Raw genomic sequence first — 13,142 nt, forward strand, 5'->3', positions numbered from 1 at the left:
GGTGCACTTATGAACTTCTCTAATTGTGGGGAGCCATGTGCTTGTGACCATACAACAGTGATAGAAAGACTTTCAGCTGGAAAGAGATCAAGTGGGTAACTTAAGTGCTATGTAGAATCTCAGATATAAACCAAAAATGAGCTCTTGGTTGAACTGATATCTTCAGATCAGACAGTTGTACTTCCAGGAATATCTCCTGGACTCATGGTTACTGATGAACTGTTCATGTGTTGGAGAAAGGGCCCAACTACCTATAGATACTTTGTTAGCTGAGCAGGATTGATTTGCTAATGTTTTCGGGAGATTGTGTTGGAAAGCTAACTGCAAGATCTTACCTGGTGGGTAGTTCTTCGTTACTTGAACTGACTTGTTTTCTTCATTACAGTGAAATAAAGGTGTACGATCCTTCTGGTGACTCTACGCTTCCTGCTGTTCCAAAGAAACGTAAAATTCAGGAGGTGGAAGAGCAGGAGGCAGGGGTTGCAGTGAAAGCAAAGAAGTTCAAGGCAGAGATGAAAGGTTAGTTGCTGCAATATGCTGCTGGCGTGCTGCTGTGTGTTTTGTGCAGTCTGACAACCATCCACAATACCTGGTTACTCTCCTCAAGTCTGTCACAATATATTAAGAAGGATAAAAAAGAATCTTCTCATAAAACAGTTGTAAGTATAGAACATTTTAACAAGTAAAAGCTCTACTCATTCTTACACTGTGTAGTAAGTTCATCTTCAGTGGGCCTCAGCATCTAGAAAGAAGAAAGATGCTGTGGGGAAAAAAAACTCGCCCAAACTTTCTCTAAGGGATACTGTTTTATTCTGTATAGCAATATTTCAGCACATAAAAGGTGAACATCAGAACTTGAGGTTAAATGACACTTGAAAAATTCAGTCTGAATTTATGGCATACAAGGAATTATTGTCTAGAGAGCTAAAACAACTGTGGGCACAGTTGTTCTCTCCTCTGAGAGATTGTGTGAAGAAAGGTTTTGGGCTGTGACTTCGAAGCACTCTGTTTTTTGTTTTGTGGTTCACTTTGTGCAACATTGTCCCTCTTTTTCTGTGTATACTTGCAGCACCTCTAAATGGCTGGCCTAATACTTGCTATGATAGTAGGGTACCTAGTAGGTAACTTGAGATGACTTTAAGTTCCTCTTGTGAAGCCGTGAACTAGGCTAGTCTGGGCTTGAACTGCTCCCAGTTCTATATACTGCTCATGCCTGCAGATTGAGGCTGTCAGAACCTTCCCTTTCTGTCTTTATTTGTGTTGCTGTCCTTGAGAGACATTAGAGGCCAGTTGTCAGAGTAGTTGTGCTGGTTGTATACCTCTTAATGCTCACCTTACACAGCAGTGATCTTTCCAGATTCTGGTTAGTTAGTTGGCTCATTGTGTCTGTGTCCATGTATGGAGCAACTTGTAGGAAACTGAACTTAGGAGAATTGAAATTGCACTGGAGGGGGAATTCTTTGTACTTTAAATCTGAGATGTGTGCTCCAGCTTGTTCTCTTGTGCTTATCATAAAGAAACAAGGACAGTTGAGTACTTCAAAAGCTTGAACTTTGCCCATTTGCTTTTTGGAGAATGGGGTGGGTGTTTTCACAGCTACTGCTTTTGATAATCTTTTAAACTAAATTCCGCTACAATAGCCTCAGAATTGTTCCCATGGGTCTCCTTTCTGTTACCAAAATATTGACATCTTGTAGGCATGAGCTCCTTGCAGGTGAATTATTACAGTTATTTCCAGCCTGGTGTCTTACCAGTATGAAGAGGTTATTTCTAGTTGTAAATGTTACTCAACAATTTGTGCTCTTATAGAGGAAATCTGCTTCTGTCTTTGTCCTTTGCTTTATTGAGAATGGGTGGAGCTTAGTAGTTGCCCTTGAGCTGGCAAGGATGGTTTGAGCTGTAGAGAGTGTTCAGAATACTTGTGAACTACTGAAATCTGTGCTGTTTGATTTTGGTAAACTTAATACCCAAAGTGCCTGAAAAGGCAGGGCATCCTTTGGATGTTCATAGCTCCTATTTTTTCCCCCCAGATCTCTGTATCAAGTGGGTCATTTTATTGAGACACTTCAGGAACTACAGCCCTAATGTGTGCCAGATGCTTGACAGGCTATGGAAGAAGCAATTTCATATGGCTTATTTACCTCATATCAACTGCATGCAGATTTCATCCCTTCAGCTTCTTGACGTAGGCTAGACAAATCATGACCTTGTTCTTTTTCTAGCTGATATGTCTGCCACAGCTTGCTGGTGAGGTGGTGGGGTCCAAGTAGTTTGTTGAGTAGTTCATTAAGTTCTGAAACATGCAGGAGAGTGCAGAGGAGGTCCCAGCATTAAGATCTGTGTTGCATATCTGCTTGAATATGTATGAGCATTTCAATTTCTGCTGTTCTTGGCTCTATTCTTTCCAATGTTGTACTCTTAAGGTTTTCTCTGGTTGGAGTTTACACATTTAGACATAGTGTTGTGTAAGAAGTCTCTGCCCCTTTCCTTCCCCTTGCTGTTTGTGCAGCTGCATAAGTGGGGGTGGTAGAAAAGCAGTGCAGAAGAAAAGGAATTTTTCAGCCAGATCAAATTTGATCCAGTTCATACTCCATGAGGAAAGTAAGGAACAGGAATGAGGTGGAAAGCTGCTGATGGAAAGTGCTTTGTCAAACTACTGCTTTAATGTTTGTCGTAAAGGGGGACGGTATTTTGTGTTGTGCTAGACTGAAATGTAAATGCAACTGCCAAATGTGTGTGTGGCGTTTTCTCTCTCCCTATTTGAAGTGTATGTATGGTAGTATTTTGAATAGTAGTATAGGAGTTAAGGGGGGAGGCATGACTTCAAACTACCTTCACCTTTTACGTTACACCTAGAGGGAAACCAAGGGGAAGGATAGTGCTTGAAATAAGTTATAATTCACTTAAGGAATGCAAAATCCGTGTTAGTGGTGGAGGAAGTGAAATAGGATTGATATTTTAGTGCCTAGAGTCTGAAGCTAGGTGTGGTTAAACAAACAGAATACATACCACCAGTGAAGCTAGCCAGTGCATCCAGTGAGGTGCTCAAGTTGTGTGGAGGCATCAGGATATAGTGGCAGTTTGTCACCTGTGAAGGTGTCTCTCACCAAGGGAAGCATCATCTTAAATTAATGGAGTGAGCTCTGCAAGGCCCAAAGACTTAAATGACAGGAGTATCATGATGCGGTGCCTTTACTGAGAGGCTGTGTGACTTGATTTTGTGTGTGTGGGGGGGGGGGAATCATATTGAGGAGGGAAGGTGTGTTAGAGGCTGGTGTGTAAAAGCTTCAAGACCGGTGGAAAATGGGTTACTGGAACTACTGGTAATGATTTCCAGTGCTGTGCAGGGCCATCGATCAAACTCCGCTTCTGGATGCTGCTGTTTGTGCCTCAGTACCTGATAGCAATGGCTGTTGGCTTTCTTGTCAACCGCTGTGTATCACAAAGGAGTCCCACTGTGCTCAAGTGACTTTGAAGTACTGGATCCAGAGGGAGAAGAGCAGCCCCCCTGGAGCCTTTATCCTCATTCTGCCTAGGTTCAAATGCATGATGTCCTGTGATGAGCTTTGCTAGAAAGCAACGACTTAAATCTTCGTGAAGGCATCTGCTGCCAGCTGTGAGAAGTGTCAGTGTCTGTGAGTGTTCTGTGCTTTATCTGTGGTTGTAAATTGTGGCGGATTCCACTGCCTGGTGTTTCAGACTTGATGACACACACTAATAACAGGAAGTTTTTTCTGAGAAGTGCTACTCAGTGTTGTGCTTGACGATGCAGAGCTTACTGATCCTGCTGAATTAAAGTGTGTATTGTAGCAAAGTGTGATGCATACACTCCTATCATATCATATGGCTTTAATGCGTAGTGTTATTTTGCCTAACTAATACAAGAAGTAGTACAAAGGCGAGGATACTTACTGTTACACGTTTCGTGCTCCTTATGTTTGCACACGGTTAATTGCAAATCATGTTTATGGCAGAATCCCCTTAAAATCATATGTACCGGTTCCTTTATTGGGAATCCTTTGCTGTTTTCCTTCTGGCATTTTTTAAATGTCAAAAAAAGCATGTATTGGTTGGCTATATTTTGCTGTAGAAATGTCTAGAAGTTTTCTATACTAAAGCCCATTATTTGTCTGAAGGCTATTTTGGTGGCAAAGATAGGAGCCTATTTTTGACTCAGTCCTTCTGCTGCCCTAAGGAACTAAAGTTGTGACAGTACAATTAAGACTTTAGGGGTGTGATTTTTATTATCTATTTATTTTAATAATGGTACTTAGTTTTGTTCCTGTTCTTTCTGTAAGTGATAAGTGAGTGTACTTTCAAATTGAAATGTTTTTTGGGGAAATACAGTGAGAAAACAGCATCTTGAGCCATGCTTCTGGGTAGCATCAGTGCGTACCCCAAACACTACTATTTTCAGCATCTTAGTTTTGTAGCTACTTACAGAAGGACAGCGGTTACTACATCATGAACATACACATAAGTATTTCATACTGAGAAACTTTCTATGTAGCACTGACTCAGTTGTGCAAATAAATTTAACTTGGATGTATTCCAGTAGCAGACTGGCTTCTGCATAAGCTGTCAGCTAGGCAATGGTTTCTGGTTGTTTTCTTTACCTGGAGATTCCTAAGACTGTGGCATATATTGTAGAAGATGAGTAGTGATAAATCATAGTCCTCCTACCACAATGATTAGATACACCAGCTGTTGACGAATAGTTGTGAAAAATAAATGTGAGAGAACATGGGTAAATCTCTCCTTGAGTTAACAGTTCTCCCAGGTTATGTAAATGCTGTTTTTCAGGACAGAGTTTCTACTGTTGCATTAAATGTTTTGTCGGCTCAGCATTAGAAGATCTTTGTGTCTCCTAGTCTAAATGATTGCTGATCTGCCTCTTTCCAATGTGAAGATAAGGGAATCAGTTGCCAATAAGCTACTGGCTGGCTGAATGCACTTCTGATGTGGGTTGTCGAGTCCCTCCATGGCTCTTGTGATGCTGGTGAAAATGTTTGCCCAACTGTGGGCAGTCTGTTTTCAAAAAGTACACCTGAAGATAATTTGACAGGCAAACAAAACACACAGGCATGTTTTAAATGTTGGAGATTGCGTACGGGAGTGCTTTTTGTGTGAGGAGACGTGGTTAGTGCTGTCACATTGTCACTTGTGTCTGATGTAGCTGTACGTTTTGGTAATTGCAAGGAGTAGTCATACAAATATGGGAGGAAAGGATGAAAGATGGGTGTGGAGACAGCGCAGTGTTTTTTTGCTTTCTTAGTATCCTTGTTGCATCCTCTCAAATCTCATAGAAAGCTTTTTCCTTCTGCCTTTTCCACTTGTAATAACCAGCAACTTGCCTTTTATTATTCTTCCTTCTGTGGTACAGAAGAGACAAATGTAGAAGAGGATGAGCCTGTCAAAAAGAAGAAAAAGAAAAAGGAGAAGAAAAAACAAGCTGAGGAAGAGGAGGAACTGACAGAGGAAGCGCCTACCAGCTCTACAGTTGAGGTGAGGCAGAGCTGCGCAGCTGCCTGACTCTTTTTGGGTTGGATTCCCTCCAAAATATATGGAGCAAGGGGGGAAATATTCTTGCCTATTTGACTCATGTTATGCAAGGACTGTTTTTAGCAACTTCATTTAGTAATATCCATCACTGTAAATTCCATGAAGAGTTGTATTACATAAAAAGGTCTGAGAAACTGTAATTCCTCAGTGCACTGGTAGTGTTTCCCCTCCTTTCCTGAGCCCACCCTCAGCTTTAGTCTCCATTATTGTTACTTCTTCTCTGGAGATCTTTTAGTACTGAATCACAGGCATCTCTGTTGTTCAGGGCTCCTGCAGAGCAAAGGCTGTACATGCTGAATAGATGAAGCATCACTTGATGTCTCCTAGCAGCAGCAGAGAGGATGCTGTAACCAAACTAATTGCTCAGTTTTCAAATTCTGTTCTTAACATGGAATTTCATCTATTCCCCTTTCATTAGAGCAGCCACACTGCCTGTTGCAGACTGACCACAGCTTGGAGCTGCCAGCAGTGTGACATACAGCACAACTTCCCTTGCTGTGCTGTAACCATCGAGTGGAGTAGCAGTGGAGGAAGGGGACGTCTCTTGTGCTAAGCTGAGCATGGCAACTGGGGAGATGCTTTGAGTTTGAGCTCTGTTGCTTAGCTACATACGTTGCTTTGCTTCTCCGTTACAATTTATTCATAGCAACATTTGTTTGTTTCCAGAACACAGAGAAAAAGAAGAAGAAAAAGAAGAAAGTGAAAGATGAGGATGAAGACTGAGAAGAGGTGGAAACATCGGCCACAGGACAGTGCTTTGGAGTAGCATTTCTTAACATAATTTCTTCAACCTTTAGCTGAAAACTGTAACCTCTCCTCCATATTGCAAGAGGGCAAGGAGATGCATCTGATAGCTGTGTAGTGCCCTGGAGCAGGATACCCCACTGTCCCTGCTACTTAAGAAGATTGCTCTGTTGTTTTGCAGTATCTCATTTTGAAAAGCTGAGAGTCGATCCTTTTTTCATATGCAGTCTTCATCGGTAAAGAATAAAAACATTTTTATGGAGATCTTATGCCTTTGTCTTGTAATTTATTTGCTGGCTTTCTAACCATTATGGGGACTGTTTCTAAAATTTAATGTTTTAATTGAATGATCAGCATAAAACTATTTTATAAATGTGTAAATATTCCATTGCAGTTTCTTCCCTGAGGAATTCAAAGCTTGTAAATATTCTTAAGTTCTCCGTAAAATTGATACAAATATCTGTGAGTAACATGAAAGAGCACTGAACAGCTGAGGTGTTATCAAGTCTGCGGTGCATTTCTTATCAGGAGAATTTTTTTTATCATCTTCCAAACATTTTTGTTTTGTTACATTGTCTGACAGAATTGAGGCACATGCTTTGAAACAATCTGAGCTAGCTTCCAAATGGCTTCTGTGGTGGTTAGTACAACCTTTTTCACTTGTCTTAAAAGAACAGGAAAAAAGAAACTAGAACACAATGACTTTCTCAGCCATCTGATAATGGACTTGAAAAGGCAAGTGTTTTCATTTATTAGAGACAGAAATCAGTCATTTGCCAATTCTGCTGTTCTCTGTGGGGAATACAGTTGCACTGAAGTAGCATCATATGATCAAGACTAAAATTCTTGAAGCGTAATGTTGGAAAAGAAAATGTTTATTTGGCTGTGCTCAACACTGCATCATTAATGTGGAAAAAAATGTGTAGGTAAGGTAGTGCATCTAGTTATGAGTCTACACTCATAAGCTAAGCAAAATAGCAGTGTTGTTAGCAGGGTTTAGTAACTTTTCAGCCAATGCCGCTGGTGCTTTTCTGTGTAATATAGTTACTGACCAACTCTTGAAATTTAACTGCCTGTATTTGGCTTATCTTTTGTGAAACTAGACATACTGAATCCCTAATGAAGTTGGTAAGATGTTTGCTTCGTGGACTTCTGCCTGTATCAAGAGCATGAACTGCCTTTTCTCTGATTGCTCTGGGCTTAACAGCTATAACTGAATTGGCTGGTCAAGGAGTATCCTGAAGCAGTATGTCAGGACTGTGGTGCTGTCCCGCAATCATCTGTTATCCTGGGTGTTATGAACATGTCCTTGTGTTATTGCGCTGTCTGCAGTTGTTGATGTTCTGTTATGCGGAGCTCTGGATTGCAGGGGTGTACTGAGACCTTTCCAGCTTGTTTGCTTTTTGCTGGAAAAGCAAGGCAAACTCAGCTTCAATCTCTTGGCAGGTGGCAAAGGTGTTAAAAACGATCCATAGTGAGCTGGAAGACTTGGCTATTAGTGCACTTAGTTTTTTATTGTAAGTGCATTTTCAAACAGAAATCTTTACAGATGTGAGATTTAAGTTTCCTCTGAACTATGAATGTAGTTGCTTCTTCAAAAGTCTCAGATAAATTATGTATGTGCTGTTCAGAAGCTGCCGTATATAATTTATACTCTAATCAGAAAACTTGTGTGAACATCGGTTGCCCAGTAAGTCTAATGAGTGAGATCGACGTGGAACAAGGTTATTTTTGCATAGCCACTTTCCTTCCTTTTGCTTATTCCCTGGATGAATCTCATTCGCTTTCTATCACTTTTCATACTTAACACATTTTATTACTGCAAGCCAGTGTCCCATAGAAACGAGCTTCCATGTCCCAAGGTGGCTGTTGCAGCTGAATCTTTGCTTCTCCTCCTGCCCCAGTGTTCTGAGTGTTGATTTCAGCATCAAATTAACTACAGCTTCTGCTTTATTCTGCATCAAAACTTCTGAAATGCAGTATGTGTTCTGTTTTTGCAAAGTGAAGCTGCTTAGCAGAAAATAGAAGTATGCTGGGGTGAGGAAGAAGAAGCAAGATGCAAGCTTTTGAGTCCTGGATAGATCATGCACTTACCAGCACCACCTCTTCTAAGCAGGTAAGGAAGTAAGTACTCTGTGTTCTGATTTGAACTGTTCAACTGTTAAACTCCTCATCCTAGGAACAATGAGCTCAGTGCCCTAAAGGACAGCTGCTGAAACATTGATAAGTGTATTGAACTCGAAAGCTAAATGTGAACAGTGAAAATAATCAGTGGTGATAGGCTGCAGTCATTTTAAGCCGGGGTCACTGTGTTTGAAGTTGCTTATCTGTTCAGGCAGATTAAACTGGCTTGCTTACGCATGGTTTTCCCCAGACAAAGGTCTGGGCATTTGTGTACCATCTTGCGTCTGAAATAATGAAGCCTACAACTATAGTTGGGAAATACTGTAACCTCTTTGCACGGGTAACAGTGAATGCCAAGAATTAGAGCAGGCCCTTAATTAGGACTTCAGCCTTTTGATCTTATTTAAGAAGTTCAAATTCTGATGTTTGTACAGCCTCCCTTTTGAGTAATTGTGCAACAGGACATTCATGTGGAGCATGTTGGTCACTAATCTTTGTGAGGGAGCCTTTTTTCATTTTGCCTTTTAAAAAGAAAATTACTAATGTTGGATTAAGGATAGATTTTGTTGTTGTTGTTTAACTTCCAGAAAGAATAGCTGGCCAAGGCGTTGGCATTTCAAGTGGAACAGTGGGATCTGTGATCCGTAGAGCAGTTGATCAGTGTGGGTTACAGTAAAGCCAGTAGTGAAGAATTGCTCATGTACTTAGGATGTAAACCTAGAAGAGGGTAAAATTATTTCAGAAGAGTAGCTGAGAAAATGTAATGCATCTCAGATACTTGGGCACTTCAGCACTGTATCCCCAGGTCCTGCCATCGTGGGACACGTGGGCCACGCTCACTCTGCTTTCTTTGCTTTCTGCATTGTACAGACTTTGGGATTTTTTCTTCCTCTAGAGTTGAGTGTTGGATGCTAACTGAAGCCACTAGTTACGTCCCCATACCATCTACTTACCGGGGGGGGTGTGGCTGCAAGGGTGCATGGAGCTATGGCTTTGCTTCCAAAGAGTTACTACTGTGCCTGAGAAGCAGAAGGAAGCGTCCAATCCATTCAATCTAAGAGATTCTAAATGTAAACCACTGGTGGCTTCTGTGGTATGTGTCACTCCTATGGTTATCTTTTACAGAAAAGAGCCGGTTCCGTGACCTCACTGCACTTCTTATTGCAGAGACCTTTCCCTTTTAAGGGATGTTGCATCAGTGTTGGAGAGGAGGGCAGTCTTGACCAAGCCTTAGACAATGTAGTCTGACCAGATGACTTTTGTTCCTCACGGGCAAGGCCTTGTGCAGAGTGTCCACCAGGATCAGCTGCACCACGCTGCAGGACACCCAGCCGACAGCTTGCCTTCAGGGAGCTGCCAGAGGCTCCTGAGGTAACAGTGTGACTCTTCCATCTGGGCAGATGATAGCATTTTCTCTTCTGCAAGGAAAGTTTCATCAAGTATGCAGGCTGTCTTCTGGGCTGGGGTGCCCTACCTGCTTCTCCCCGGAGCCAGCCCAGCTTTTAGGTCCCTGTGCCCTGAATTATTTCAGGAGTGGTTTGTTGGCACTCTGAGCACATGTGTAATATTGCACGCCGGTCCAAGTGTAAGTGCGCATGAGGTGACATGGCCCTGGCTAATGTGGGACTTCAGCATCCAGCCAAACTGCTCTCACCTATCCTTTGCACACTATTTGTTTCTCAGGTGTCAGGTTATTCCTCTCATAGGCACCAGCATCTCTACATTCAGCAGCTGTATTCCCAGTCGTCTTAATCTATGGCAGAAAGTGCTACAGATCCAAGAGGGATGTGGTGGAAAAACCCTCAGTCAGATCAGAGCTGGTTGGGTTTGCCATGTTTAATCTCCACCGCTTGCACTCCACCTCTAAAAACTGAGCTAATGCTTCCCATCCTGTGAGTGTAGAAGACTGGTTGCCTCGTTACTGAGGAAACAGTGAGTTCTGAATGGGCCTTAATGTAGAAGTGTTGAGGCGAAGAGGGAGGAAACCTGTCTGCTGATGCAGTGCCTGCAGACAAGGTTGTCCAAGTCCATGATGAAACCTCTCTGACAGAACTGCAGACTCATTAAAACCTTTCTCCTAGATGGAGCTGAAACCAGCTCTACCCATAACATCCTTTCACACAGTGTCAAAGCCGAGGTTTGCTCCTGTAATGGTGTAGTATCACTTTGGAAGGTAGCTTGTTAGGACTGGTAGTACTCGGTGGGAGAGCACTGAAATCCGAGCTCAGACATTGTGGCACTCTGCCATGGGACCAGAGAGGCTGTGCAAAATGGCAACTACCCTGGATGAGAGGCGGGCTCTTAGTAGTGCAGTGCTGGATGCAACTCCCTGGTGCTGGAGATAGGGATACGAGAAAGATAACGTCCCATTACCCAACCGGTGTTATGCAATACGTTGAAGCAATACCAAGCAGTGCTGTGGCAAGGGAGCATGCTTTTCCGCTTGTAGCCAGCCTGCTTGCATGGGGGTGGGCATGGCAGGAAACTGTGAAAACAGTTCTTGCCCTCTATTCCCATATTCTGTGTTTTTGCTATGTCGGTGGCAGGCAGCTGCAGGAGGGGCAAGGAGCCGCCTTGCCAAGTAGGGTGAGTACTACTGGCAGGGCTTCCTGCGCTGCCCAGCATGGCACTGGCTGCAGCGTGGTGCTGACTGCTTTCTCCAAGACCTCACTGTGTGGAAGTGACCCCTCGCGCACCTCACAGGAACAGGACTGATGCGTGGTGTGCCGCCGATGCTGTGTCTCAGGGAGCAGCTTCAGTGGCCTCAAGCAGTGGCAGCCGGTTCTCTTTCTGGCTGCGTGCTGTCACTCCCTGGCAGCGCATCAGCAGTACCCATCCATTTCTACCCCAGGGGTACGGTACCTTTTGGTGGTAGTAGCTAAATCACCAGAGATCTGTAAACCATCCCTAGCATGTCTTGGATGTGTGAGTCTGTCACAGATAGAAAAACATAAAAATAGAAATCCTGTTTCCAGGATCTCTAGTGTAGCATCTCTTAAAAATAGCAGCAGCAACAAGCTGAGAAAGAAACCTTTGTCTAGATGCTTGTTTCCTAATGCTGAATGCCAGGAGTTATTTCTCTTGTACCTTTCTGGAGACTTAGTGGCTGGAGAACGTTCCCTTTCCAAAGGAAATCCTTTTAACTTTTAGCAGCTTGAGAGTCTAATTGGATGAAATAATAGCTTGGCGCTCCCCCAAGCAATATGATTTTTATCTTTTTCGTTGTCTGCAAAAGTCTGGCTTGTTCCAGTCCTGTGAGTCATGGAGGGAATGTGGATGGCAGAGGGTGCTGGTGTCGAGGTCCAGGCCCTGGCTGAGGCAGGCACACAGCCCTCTGCGAGACGTGGCCATGTCTGCCCCTGCTCTGGGGTGGTGCTGCCTGCCCCAGGGCTGCTGTGGTCTTGTTGCTGATGCTGGCCTGGCTCCGGGCAGCTTTGTTCACTTCAAGTTACACAAGGGGGATTTTTTGTTGGCTACTGCTCTAGTTTCTCCAGGTGACTCATCTTCTAATAATTACGTATTCGTGCTTTGTCTCTGCTGAACACTGACTATTCATCAGCTTCAACTAGCGTGTTTTGATGTTTTTGGTGGAACCTTAGATTTTGATGGTTTATTTAGCCCAGAAATAAGCCTGATAGAGTAAACACAAGAGCTTTGAACCTCTCAGGATTTTGTTTCTGTACAGTGGATTAAGCCGAAGCATCCAGCACAACTCTCTCCCTTGCCCCAGAAAAGGAGCCTTAGACCTTGGAGTGCACTGAAGCAGCCATCGCCTTTGCTGTAGCACCTTGTCCTCCTGCGTCCCCAGAGCTGGGTGGCCCTGGCTGGGAGGTTCCTGCCTGTGCCCCGAGCTCAAGTGCCAGGGAGGGCAACTTGCCTTGGTGAGGACGATGCAAAGCACGCTGAGCAAAGGTGGCTGAAATGCAGCAGGAAGCTGCGGGTGATGTCTCAGTTCTCCACTGATTTATTCATCATGAGCTGTCTGAATGCTCGCAGGATTGGGCTGAGCCTTCGGCTCCTCTTAGGGCTCTCAAAGTTGGGCTGCACAGGACAGGCCTAAGCTGAATCAAAATGAGGATTGCCATGTGCCCCCATGCCCTTCGCCAACAAGGAACCACCCATCTCCTGTGCCAGCATTGCTTCCCCAGGGCGTTTTTTCCCCTTCTCTGTTTACCATCCTTACAGCTTGTTTTCCTTCCGGCATCTGAGTGGCTGCCTCCAACAAAGTGCTGGCAGACAATCTTATCTTGGGGCACAGCCCGTCCCGCTCTGCTCGCTGCAGCATCAAGGTCCCCACAGGGCACTGCACAGAGGCAGCCACGGCGGCTCAACGGCAGACAGGCACGTGGAGAGGTCCACGCTGTGTGCACTGTGTCCAGGAGGGTGACAGTCTATTTCCCTTCTCCTTGTCTTATTTGCTTGATTTGAAAGGCCTTTTACCTTTTGTCTTTTTATTTTCTTGGGTTTGTGGGTTTAGTATTTTGGTGATCAGAATGGTTCTGCTCTGTGGCATCTGGGAGAGGGACTTGTGTGGATTTCAGGAGATGAGGCTTTAAAACCCAAGGGAATATGGGTTGAGAATTTTCATTGCTTGTGCTTTGAAGCAGGTATGCCTGATAACTGAAATGCACCTGAAACAATTAAAGGATACAAATAGCATGGAAACTGCTGAAAGAAAATGAACCATTCCTCTTGCTGAGCTGTACCCTGCC

The 13,142-nt window shown here is 43.7% G+C and overlaps 1 protein-coding gene across 2 annotated transcripts in view; it reads left to right on the plus strand.

Annotated features, from left to right (window-relative positions):
- Positions 1 to 6,575, plus strand: part of NOP58 (NOP58 ribonucleoprotein) — a 28,799-nt gene extending 22,224 nt beyond the window's left edge. For both annotated transcript variants that reach the window (XM_021398475.1, XM_021398476.1), the window contains 3 exons: positions 386 to 519; positions 5,384 to 5,505; positions 6,229 to 6,575. In XM_021398475.1, the coding sequence (XP_021254150.1) occupies positions 386 to 519; positions 5,384 to 5,505; positions 6,229 to 6,285 (313 nt within the window). In that variant the 3' untranslated portion in view covers positions 6,286 to 6,575. The remainder of the gene's footprint in view (positions 1 to 385; positions 520 to 5,383; positions 5,506 to 6,228) is intronic.

This window comes from Numida meleagris, chromosome 5, assembly GCF_002078875.1.
Source record: "Numida meleagris isolate 19003 breed g44 Domestic line chromosome 5, NumMel1.0, whole genome shotgun sequence".
In the NCBI taxonomy this organism is placed as follows: domain Eukaryota; kingdom Metazoa; phylum Chordata; class Aves; order Galliformes; family Numididae; genus Numida; species Numida meleagris.